The sequence below is a fragment of the Cololabis saira genome, chromosome 24, assembly GCF_033807715.1.
Source record: "Cololabis saira isolate AMF1-May2022 chromosome 24, fColSai1.1, whole genome shotgun sequence".
NCBI lineage: Eukaryota > Metazoa > Chordata > Actinopteri > Beloniformes > Belonidae > Cololabis > Cololabis saira.
Window position 1 is genome coordinate 15,860,687 of NC_084610.1, and position 11,855 is coordinate 15,872,541.

An 11,855-nucleotide genomic window follows, 5' to 3' on the forward strand; every position below is an offset into this window, starting at 1 on the left:
TAACCCCAAGACAGTATATAAAGTAATGAAATATAGACAATTTATGCAATTATAACATAAAAAAACATGTCACTAGTTATGCTTTTGTCCAACAAAACATTCCTTTTTTGGGCATAAACAAAAAAATACCAAAAGTTGTAATGATGAAAAAAAAAAAAAAATCGATCTTTAGACATACGAATCGATTTTTAGGAATTGATACAAGAATCGATTTAGAATCGGAAAATCGTTTTTTTTTTTAACACAGGCCACCGCACACAAGAACAGTACTACTGTCTTGCTTTCAAAGCTTTTTTAGCTGTTATAGTTGTGAATCAAACATTTCTTCAGTGAACAAAAAAATTGCATTCTATCTTTTATTAAATACCTAATCTTAAAACTGTCTGCCTTCAGCTTAAAGTGTAGGAGTTAGATATCAGTGCCAGGTGGAGCAGATGAGATCACAGGAGGGTGGCCTTGGCGGTGCCCAGCGCCAGCAGCACGCTCCAGACGGTTGCCGTGGCGGCGGCGGCGCCGTTGAAGGCCTTGTCGTGGGCGTAGCTGATGATGTGCAGAGCTCCGCTGTACGCCTCCTCGCAGGTCGGCTGGATCTGGTCCTCGGGAAGCTTGAAGCCGAACGTGCCGTTGTCCCTCAGCTCGAAGGTGTAGGTCAGGGGGATGCCCTGCTGGCGCGCCCAGTCCCTGGACGAGCCGGAGTTGGCGTCTGAGGAGAGGGTTGCAGGTTTGATACGGTGAAGATAAACAGAGTCTAGAGTCAGCACTAGGGTTGCCAACCCTCCCTTGAAAAACGGAATCGTCCTGTATTTATAAACTAAAGTTGGCGTCCCGTATTGAGCTGAAAAGGGACGCACTTTGTCCCGTATTACTGTGAGAGTCAAAAAATAGTCATAAAAATAGTCATAAATAGTCATAAATAGTCATAAAATGCCAATGGAAAATGGCATTGAGCTGTTGAGTTCATAAGTTATTTTTTTCCTGTTTTACTACAACTGTAGCTACAGTCATGGCCTTTGAGGCACAAATATGTTTACAAGTTTTCTACAGACTTTCTGTTTGCACTTTGGTTATTGCACTAAAAATGTGCACTATTACAGGATGGATGTTCTTTTTTCTTTCTATTGTTTTATATTAATTTATAAAATTTTAAGTTAAGCAGGACAGGTTTCTCTTTAAGAAAGATACTTATTTTATTTTATTCAGTTCATTTTGTTATTTTGTATTAAAGTGAATTGCTGGATAATAATGTGTTTTCCATGTGTTCATGGCATTCAAAAATATGCATCTAATTCAATTCAGGTTCGAGTCAAATAGTTAAAAAATCGTTTTTCTCACATAAAAAGGGGCTAAAAAAATTCACCACGCCAGGAAGGGTTGGCCGGCCCTGCTGATGAGGTGGCCCTTATTTATTTTTCAGGGAGTTGGCAACCCTTGTCAGCAGGAGTGTGCATGTTTACATACATAAGACATCGGGGGAGGTTCCGACCGTGTAGTTCCTGCCATGGACCTTCAAGATGGCTGCGGCGGCTCCCCGCCCGACCTCCATCTGAAACCAGAGCAGTTACATCACTGCACCGCCACAGGAAGTCCTAGATAACGGCTTCATCAATAGGCCTGTGTTGAAAAAATCAATTTTCCGATTCTGAATCGATTCTCATATTAATTCCTAAAAATCGATTTGTATGTCTAAAGATCAATTTTTTTCATAATTACATTACAACTTTTGTTTTTTTTTGTACGGAGGAAGATTTTTTTTTCATTATGCACTTCGAGAAAGAAGTCGAAATGTTGAGAAAAAAGTCGAAATGTCGAGAAAAAAAGTCAAAATTTCATGAATAAAGTTGAAATGTTGAGAAAATTCGACTTTATTCACAAAAGAGAGACTTTTGGCCAAGTGAAATGGCCGTGATTGTACGGAAGAGTTTTAGGGCCTCGCAGGAGAAAAATAAAAATAATATTTTAGAGGAGGAAGATTTTTTTTCATTATGCACTTCGAGAAAAAAGTCGAAATGTCGAGAAAAAAGTCGAAATGTCGAGATTAATGTTGAAGTACAATTTCGAGAAAAAAGTCGAAATGTTGAGAAAAAAGTCAAAATTTCATGAATAAAGTTGAAATGTTGAGAAAATTCGACTTTATTCACAAAATTTTGACTTTATTCTTGAAATTGTACTTCAACATTAATCTCGACATTTTGACTTTTTTCTCAATAATTCAACTTTTTTCTCGAAGTGCACAATGAAAAAAAAATCTTCCCCTCTCAAATATTTTTTCTCCTGCATGGCCCTAATACTCTTCCGTAAGTATCTGACATCACAGGGGATATGGAGCCAAATCAAGGCCAAAAGTTTTTCTAATTTGAAAAAAAAAATTGAAACTGAAAAAAAAAAGATTTGAAACTGAAAAAAAGATTTGAAACTGAAATAAAAAGTTCTGAAACTGAAAAAAAGATCTGATACTGAAAAAAAATAAAATTGAAACTGTTAAAAAAAGATTTCAGGTTCAAATTTTGTTTTCAAATTAGCAAAACTTTTGGCCTTGATTTGGCTTCATAGGGGGAGGAATATGTTCCGTAGGTGTGTATCGTCTAAACTCCTCCCGCATCAGACTCTTCTACTGCAGCCTAACAAACTGCTCCGTGATGACAGGGAGCTGTACGTGGATTTGATGCGTGGCTCTGTGTGAATACCAGCTCGTCGTAGTTGGGGGCGGTGAAGTTGGGGTTTCCGTAGGGAACCAGGAGCAGCTGGCCGTAGGAGTGGATGGTGAGGAAACACAGGAAGTCTTCCGCCCGACTTCCCAAGAAGTAGGTGACAGCTTGGGCCTCGGGCTCAGATATGGGCCGGGTCCCGCAGTATATTTCGCTGCTGCAGTTTGATGACACTCCGACGGCTGGAAATACAGATTAAAAAAGCATTTCAATGAGAAACCCTGCTCATATTTTGGAAGTGGGCTGTTTTGAGGAGATAAAACTCACTGGCCCAGTTGGCGTCAAAGTTGCGGTTGAGATCGACACCGTAGCAGCCTGCCGACGGGCCTGGAGACCTGTTTTTCCTCCACAGCCGGGTCTGAACGGGTCAGAGGGTTCAGTCAGGCCTAACTAAACTCCCTGATGCATTAAATGGCAGACATTTCAGTTCATAATATAGGCTTCCTCATTCTGGTGCTGTGTACTAGGCCTGTGATGAAAAAATCGATTCTCTGATTCTAAATCGATTTTCATATGAATTCCTAAAAATCGATTCGTATGTCTAAAGATCAACTTTTGGTATTTTTGTGTTTATGCCCAAAAAAGGAATGTTTTGTTGGACAAAAGCATAACTAGTGCCATGTTTTTGTCTTTAAATATGTTTAAAGGTATGAAAACATTAAAGTTTTCAGTTATAATTGCATAAATTGTCTATATTTCTTTGCTTTATATACTGTTTTGGGGTTACATTTGCAAAAAAAGCTTGTTTTTGCAAATGCAACCCCAAGACAGTATATAAAGCAAAGAAATATAGACAATATAATACTAGTATTAATATGTTGCATAACTACACAGTCATATAATTTATGCAACAGCTGAAAAAACAGTTTTAATAACACTAACCCAAATCCATATCGGAATCGAATCGGATCAAATCAAATCTTGATAATCAATTCTGAATCTTAAGAATCTGAACTGAATCGATTCTTGACATTTGAATCGATCCCCAGCCCTAGTGTGTACTATTACCACATTCATCTCACAGATTAGATGATTTATAGTTTGGGCCTTCGGAGCATCGGAAATCATTTTCCCTGATGATTGAACTCCAGCTCATTTGAACATGAGTGCCGTTCCCTGACTGAGCAATAATCCTCTCTCATCCTCTCCATCTGTGGCCCCAGCGCTTAAACGCGGACCCTCAGGCAGTCATCTGGGAAATATCAATCCAATAAAAGCACTGACTGTGGCGTCCTTCCAGGAGTAGATGTAGCCGTCTATGTTGAGCACCGGCGTGACGTAGAAGTCCATGTTCTTCATCATCAGTTCCATCTTCGGGTCTGTTTTGTATGTTTGAAGAATCTGGTTTGTGAGAGCCAACAAAATCACCAAGATCAGAGTTTTATCGGAAGATATTTAGTCATACAGTAGTTCCACCTCAGATATGATGGTTTTCCGATAAGAGAAGAATTCTGGTTAAAGCCACTATATGTAGGATTTACGGTACTCTTAAGAAAGATTTATTCAGTCGCCCCAAACAGTGTGGGAAACCTCCTCGTATAGTCTGAAGAGACAAAGGTTGAACTTTCTAGCATTTGTTCCAAAAGAAATGTTTAATAACAGCTGATACAGAGCTCCGACCCAGGAACACCACACTGAAGCATGGCGGGAGTAGTATTATGCTTGGGGGCTGCTTCTCTTCAGAGAGTAGCAATGTGAGGATACATAGGAAAATGAATACCGTATTTTCCCGAATATAAGACGACCCCAATTATAAGACGACCCCCTCTTTTTGAAGAAAGACTTTTTGAACACCAAATTCAAATTTTATACAGAAAATAATTACAGTACATCTGAAACAAATGATTATAACAATATATTCGAGAGAAAAAGCATGTTATTTTGACTATTTGAAATCATTATCTTGAAGCTTATCATAACTTCTCCTCAGCTGCCGGTTCACCTGCCGAACTTCCACCCACTTTTCTCCAGGTTGTTGCTACGTTTCTCCACTTTCTGTTATCTCTTCTCTTATTTTCTTTTCTTTTCTTTCTTATACTATTTTTTATTTTTCTTCTTCGTGACAGGGGTTGGCTTTGGCCTGGGGAGTTAAGTTCAGCATTCGCTTTAAAGATATCTGGCGCCATCTAGCGTTGTGAATGGGTATAACGTCTAGACCCCGAATGTAAGACGACCCCCACTTTTTCAGTATTATTTCAATGCAAAAAACACTGTCTTATATTCAGGCCAATACGGTACCTCTAACAAAATATTGTCATGCGAAACCTTCTGTCTTTTGTCAAAATGCTGAAAAATAAATGGGTTAGAATTTCACATTCTAATGCAACAAAGACCCAAAACACGCATCAAAGTCCAACGAGACAAAAGCCCGGACCTCAATACACCAAAAACCTACGAAGAGACTAAAAACAGCTGTATACAGGTGATCTCCTGGCAGTTTGAAGGAAGTTGAACTTTGCCAATCAGTCTTAAAGTGCAACTTTATGACTCCAAGACTCCCGACTACAAGACGAGTTGTGTAGTCTGAACGTCCCTGGAACCAGCCAACGCCGAAACTCAGATTACAAGATAGACAAGCAACAGTTTATACAGCTAAACCTCAGGGCAAATGGACTCTCACCATCACCAGCACCTGCTGCTTTTAAAAAACAAAAAAATAAAGGAAGACGGTTCCAGAGTTGAAAAGAATAACTGATACACATGATGCACATAAAGGAATGAAGTATGATGCAGAGCTAGCAACATTTCCATATTTGGTCAGGAGTGGTGTGCTTACATAGTGAAAATGTAAATGTACTTTATTTATATAGCCCTTTACAGCCAACTCTAGGTGAGCCAAATTGATTTACAGACTAAAACATACAGAAATAACGTATTGGCCTGAATATAAGACGAGGTTTTTTGCATTGAAATAAGACTGAAAAAGTGTGGGGTCGTCTTACATTCGACGTTATACCCATTTACACCGCTAGATGGCGCCAGATATCTTTAAAGCCAATGCTGAATTTAACTCCCCAGGCCCAAGTCAACCCCTGTCACGAAGAAGAAAAAATAAAAAATAGTATAAGAAAGAAAAGAGAATAAAATAAGAGAAGAGATAACAGAAAGTGGAGAAAAGTAGCGACAATCTGGAGAAAAGAGGGTGGAAGTTCGGCAGGTGAACCGGCAGCTGAGGAGAAGTTATGATGCAAACTTCAAGATAATGATTTCAAATAGTCAAAATAACATGCTTTTTCTCTCGAATATATTGTTATAATCATTTGTTTCAGATGTACTGTAATTATTTTCTGTATAAAAATTTAATGTGTTCAAAAAGTCTTTCTTCAAACTTGAGTCTTGAAAAAGAGGGGGTCGTCTTATATTCGGGACAATACGGTAAATGGAATAAAAGAAAAAGAGTAAAAAGTGTCACCACACTACTGGGTATTAAAAGCCATTCTAAATAAATAGGTTTTGGGCCTTGATTTAAACAGGCCCAGGTCAGAGATGGTGTGGAAGTTGCAGGGGAGCTTGTTCCAGAGCCCGGGGGGGAATTGAAAAGGCTCGGTCACCCCAGCGCTTGAACTTTGACCTGGGCACTTCCAACAACAGTTGGTTTGAGGATCTCAGCGCCCTGCCATGCTCACACACCGTTAAAAGCTCAGATAAATAGGGTGGAGCAATGGAGGACCGGAGTGATGTGCTCACGTCTTTTAGTGTTAGTTAAAAGACGGGCAGCTGCATTCTGCACTAGTTGAAGCGGCCAATAGAAGACTTGGAGACGCCAACATATAGTGCATTACAATAGTCTAATCTCCAGCTGATCAGAGCGTGAACTGCTTTCTCCAGGTCGCAACGATTTAAAAAAGATTTCAATTTGGCTAGGAGGCGTAACTGATAAAAACTTGTCCTAACGACATTATCGTAGTGTGCGTTTAAAGGTTTCTCACCTCCTTGACGAAGTACTGGCAGAAGGCCGGAGCGATCCATTCCCTGGCGTGTATGCCGCAGTCCATCCACACAGCTTTCTTTTTTGCGTCGGTTTTCAGCCCAATCTGGACGACAGAGAGCAGACTTCAATATCACTGATCTTCAGGTGTGTATCCAGGTATTACCTCAAAGAAAGGTGGATCACCTTCATTAAGCTAATAGTCCTCTTCTCGTAGGTCTGTCCATAGTCCACTAAGGTGACGACGTCGGGGTGATCCGTTTGCATCTGGCTCATCCAGCGGCTGATCTGTGAGAAGCATCGTTGTGATGGATGTTAGCATAGTTAGCATAGTTGGGTGTTGTGCTTGTGTTTCAGACGTGATCGGCCTCTCACCTCCTCCATGGGATGGTATTTGTAGTAGTAGTCCAATCTGTTGCACACACAGTACAATACACATGAGGACTCTGGCATAGAGCTTTTCATAGAAGCTGCCTGATATGAGATCTATCATAACATAGATAAATAACCCTGTCACTTTGTGCCGCCTGAAGACATTTTAGAAACAAATGTAATGATTGATATAAATTCTCCTTGCATCGTACAAAAACGATTAGCGTTAGATGGTTGGCACCTGGGCATAACCCGGCTAAGCCTACACGGAGCAGATTAACTAAGCCTCGCCGCCCAGACCCTTCTGGGCCCTCTCAGAACAAGCCACCGTGGTGTGTTTGTGCAACTAACAGCCCAGCAAACCCTCCTGCCGTCCAAATAACAACCATCAAGCTCCATTTTTATTCACATATCAGAATTCAAGTTCACCAAAAGCAGTTTGAGCGACGACACCCGGCTCTTTGAAACCATAAACTGCAATGCAGCTCTCACGTAAACATAAACATCCACATACAAATACATGGGGAGTAGATAGGTGGAGGTGAAGGGAGGGGCTCGCTGCGCCTGATAAAAGTGGCTGCCGTACACAGAGCTGTGAGGAAGAGCTGTTGCAGTAGCGGGCCCAATCATACGGAAGAGTATTAGGGGCCATGCAGGAGAAAAAATATTTGAGAGGGGAAGATTTTTTTTTATTGTGCACAAAAGTCGAAATGTCGAGAAAAACGTTGGAATGTCGAGATTAATGTTGAAATACAATTTCGTGAGTAAAGTCGAAATTTCGTGAATAAAGTCGAAATTTCGCCTTTTTTCTCAACATTTCAACTTTATTCACAAAATTTTGACTTTTTTCTCAACATTCAACTTTTTTCACGAAGTGCATAATGAAAAAAAAATCTTCCTCCTCTAAAATATTATTTTTATTGGCCCTAATACTCTTCCGTGATTACAACAGAAGTTGCCTCTAGAATCTTTCCAGAGACCCAGAACATGACCCCCGAGCAATTATTACATAAACATAACATAAACAAAAGCAGGTAAAAACTCCCCTAGTGGGAGAAAAACCTTAAGCCAAACAGTGGCAAAAAAACCCTCCCCTTTAGGAGGAAAGAAACCTGGACCAGGACCTGGATCATAAGGGGGGGCCCTCCTGCTGGAGTAATGCCCACATATTTGTTTTTATGTGTGACTGTTCGGCTGATGTTTTGCATCCCACCTCTGCAACCAAATTATTTTTTAAATTTGTTTATACAAAATTACTTGAAATCCACACAGAAAAAGGTGGTTTTAAGTCTCCATGATAATAAGTTTTGACAAAATTTCAAAAAGTCCCCATGCCGATTCGGGCCTTAAAGGTGACCTATTATGGCATTTAATGTATATTTTAAACAGGCCTTGAATGTCTTAAAAACAATCTAAAGCTTGTTTTTTCTACATAAATCATAAATCCAGCCTGTGGGCCCTGTCACTAGTTTTACCGCTTCTAACCTCTTTTTCTGCGCCTCATTTTTAGGCAAGGTTATGATAATGAGGCTCTGTGCTGATTGGCTCCCTGAATGACGTGTAGCAGGGGAGGAGCATAAACCTCGCTCCGCCAGAGCAGCCCGAGCCTGTAAATTATCACAACACTGAATTTTCACAAATGGAAACTTTATTGTTAAAAAAATAAAATATGAGTTGTATATAAATAACATTTATGCACTGTTTTAGCCGGATCTGCCCGGCGGATGCTGAACGCTGGCCCCGGAGCCACGCCGGGCGCCCAGCATGGCTCCGCGGAGCGCCGCGGAGCCATGCTGGGCGCCCGGCGTGGCTCCGGGACGCATCGCCCGTTATCGGGGATCAAACCGACAGATTTCGCTGAAAATCTCGTAGGGTGAAGCTGGTCCTGCCTGGGACAGACCCCCAAGGACCCAGCTCCCAAACCACCCGGGAACCTGGATGATTTAACCTGGATCCGCGGCGCCGCGTCAGACTGGCTGAAGGATGGACCGCTCCAGCAGCGGAGAGAGCTGGTTGTGGGCGTGGTTTCAGCAGCGGAGGCCGAACCTCTGGAAATCTGCTCCCGTCGTGACGTCACGACGGGAGCAGATTCTAAACGGCTAAAAAAAAACCACGTGACACTGGGGGACTCTGTCCGGCGGGGGTCAGAGACCTTGCAGAAATTCATGGTATTTTATCTTCCCTGTGCTGGCAGGGTGAGGGGAGACCACTTTATATATGTTAAAACAAGAAAAAACGTGTTTTTCATAATAGGTCACCTTTAAAAAGAAAACTTTCTGCTTGTACAAAGACCACTAGGAGTTTACAAACCAATAAAGACATTCTATGAGCAGACAGGTAGCCAAACAGCCGTATCTAATCTTCTCCCTATTCAAATAGGTTCAAAATAAAACACGGTTATCTGGAAGCCCAACCTTTACTTCTTCACAAAGGTACATCGAATGTTAAAATCAGCTTAGCCAGCTGTTAATTCAAGCACATGAGAGAGAGTGAAGGGGATTGGTACCGGACAAATTTCTCAAGAGAGACTTTTGGCCAAGTGAACGGCCGTGATTGTGTAGAAAAAAAGTAGAAATATCGAGATTAATGTTGAAATACAATTTCAAGAATAATGTCGAAATTTCGTGAATAAAGTCGAAATTTTGCCTTTTTTCTCAATATTTCAACTTTATTCACGAAATTTTGTCTTTTTTCTCGACATTTCGACTTTTTTCTCAACATTTTGAATTTTTTCTCGAAATTGTACTTCAACATTAATCTTGACATTTCGATTTTTTTCCTCCACGTTTCGACTTTTTTCTACACAATCACGGCCATTCACTTGGCCAAAAGTCTCTCTTGAGAAATTTGTCCGGTACCCCTCCTGGTAGCACCATGTCCACCGGTCCACCATGTACCGACCACAACGGGCCGCTGATGGCCTACACACAAGGATTCATACGAGCCACCATCCAAACAATCAAGAACCAAGAGACATTCACTGGTTCTGCTTTGAGTTGGATGCAGAAAAACAAGACTAGTTCCTTGTATCTGCAGTAGTTCAGTCACATGATGTTTTAACCAGTGTGTCATAAACAGACACATGACATGTGAAAATGAACAGCAATGATTCTCCTCTGCTTTAATTAACCTCAGAGGTGCTTGACTTTGTACCTATATTCAGTTTCTGATACTTTAGAAGTGAATATCTTCTATTATTGCCGTATTTTGGTCTACAACATCTGCTCAACTGTAATTTATATGCAAAGAAATCAGAAAGCCCCTGTAAGCGGGCGTTTATGTGAAGGAAACTCACCGCTCGGAGGTCGCCGCTGCTGCCAGCAGCAGCACAAAGCCCAGTCCCCCGGAGATCAGCATCGTAACTCGGTGAAAGCAAACAAATGACCTCCTCAGCTGGTACTGAGAGCCTAAAACGCCTTAAACGCCTTGATAAAGATGCACCTTTGGCTCACGGCATGACGTTAACTCTGCTGGTTAATGTTTGGCCTGTTGATAGCCTTGATAGCACCACGCCTCAAGAGTCATCACCCATCCCCTTCACTCTCTCTCATGTGTTCGATGTACCTTTGTGAAGAAGTAAAGGTTGGGCTTCCAGATAACCATGTTTTATTTTAAACCTATTTGAATAGGGAGATTAGATTAGATACGGCTGTTTGGCTACCTGTCTGCTCATAGAATGTCTTTATTGGTTTGTAAACTCCTAGTGGTCTTTGTACTAACAGAAAGTTTTCTCTTTAGGGCCCGAATCGGCATGGGGACTTTTTGAAATTTTGTCAAAACTTATTATCATGGAAACTTAAAACCACCTTTTTCTGTGTGGATTTCAAGTAATTTTGTATAAACAAATTAAAAAAATAATTTGGTTGCAGAGGTGGGATGCAAAACATCAGCCGAACAGTCACACATAAAAACAAATATGTGGGCATTACTCCAGCAGGAGGGTCCCCCCTTATGGTCCAGGTTTCTTTCCTCCTAAAGGGGAGGGTTTTTTTGCCACTGTTTGGCTTGAAGTTTTTCTCCCACTAGGGGAGTTTTTACCTGCCTTTGTTTATGTTATGTTTATGTAATAATTGCTCGGGGGTCATGTTCTGGGTCTCTGGAAAGATTCTAAAGCCAACTTCTGTTGTAATTGCAGAAAAGAATTAGGGCCAATAAAAATAATATTTTAGAGTAGGAAGATTTTTTTTTCATTATGCACTTCGAGAAAAAAGTCGAATGTTGAGAAAAAAGTCAAAATGTTGAGAAAAAACTCAAAATTTTGTGAATAAAGTTGAAATGTTGAGAAAAAAGTCAAAATTTTGTGAATAAAGTTGAAATGTTGAGAATAAAGGCGGAATTTCGACTTTATTCACAAAATTTCAACTCTATTTTCTAAATTGTATTTCAACATTAATCTCGACATTCCAAAGTTTTTCTCGACATTTCGACTTTTCTGCACAATAAAAAAAAATCTTGCCCTCTCAAATATGTTTTCTCCTACATGGCCCTAATACTCTTCCATATGTAATAGACGCTATATAAATAAAATAAATAATTGATACTAACGACCCCCATGAGTCAACAGCTTGTACATCCCTCCAGCTTCAGCAGTTAGAAATACATTTGCAGCGTCAAATTGTGTATTTTCATCTTGATTTTTTTTTAACAAAGGTTTTTTTTTTTAAATTTCAACTGGTATTTTTGCAACCGCCTTAAATTTGTGAATAATCTTTCTCACCGTAGAACATTGGACTCCAGATTGTTGTGCAGCAGCAGTTGCTTTTCCAAGAGCCCTTCCCCTTGGCACTGTGATATCACACACCTGAATGCTCCACAGATATCTTCATTTTTTTGCCAAGTTTTTGTTGAAT

The 11,855-nt window shown here is 40.5% G+C and overlaps 1 protein-coding gene across 1 annotated transcript; it reads right to left on the reverse strand.

Moving 5' to 3' along the window:
• Positions 1 to 384: 384 nt before the first annotated feature.
• On the reverse strand, positions 385 to 10,445 carry cpo (carboxypeptidase O). Its single transcript, XM_061715628.1, has 9 exons — positions 10,301 to 10,445; positions 7,009 to 7,045; positions 6,820 to 6,921; positions 6,635 to 6,739; positions 3,930 to 4,046; positions 2,973 to 3,063; positions 2,685 to 2,887; positions 1,459 to 1,543; positions 385 to 703 (listed from the first exon to the last, which is right to left on the reverse strand). The coding sequence occupies exons 1-9, from the start codon at positions 10,360 to 10,362 to the stop codon at positions 441 to 443; spliced, it is 1,065 nt and encodes a 354-aa protein (XP_061571612.1). The 5' UTR covers positions 10,363 to 10,445; the 3' UTR covers positions 385 to 440.
• Positions 10,446 to 11,855: the final 1,410 nt, after the last annotated feature.

What these genes read in the sequence shown, in the direction of transcription:
- cpo (XM_061715628.1), bottom strand. Translation starts at nt 10,362, where the DNA reads ATGCTGATCTCCGGGGGACTGGGCTTTGTGCTGCTGCTGGCAGCAGCG. An exon ending in GGACTATTAGCTTAATGAAG is followed by an intron (nt 6,740 to 6,819) that starts GTGATCCACCTT and finishes TCTGTCGTCCAG; the next exon opens with ATTGGGCTGAAAACCGACGC. An exon ending in CTTTGACGCCAACTGGGCCA is followed by an intron (nt 2,888 to 2,972) that starts GTGAGTTTTATC and finishes CTGTATTTCCAG; the next exon opens with CCGTCGGAGTGTCATCAAAC.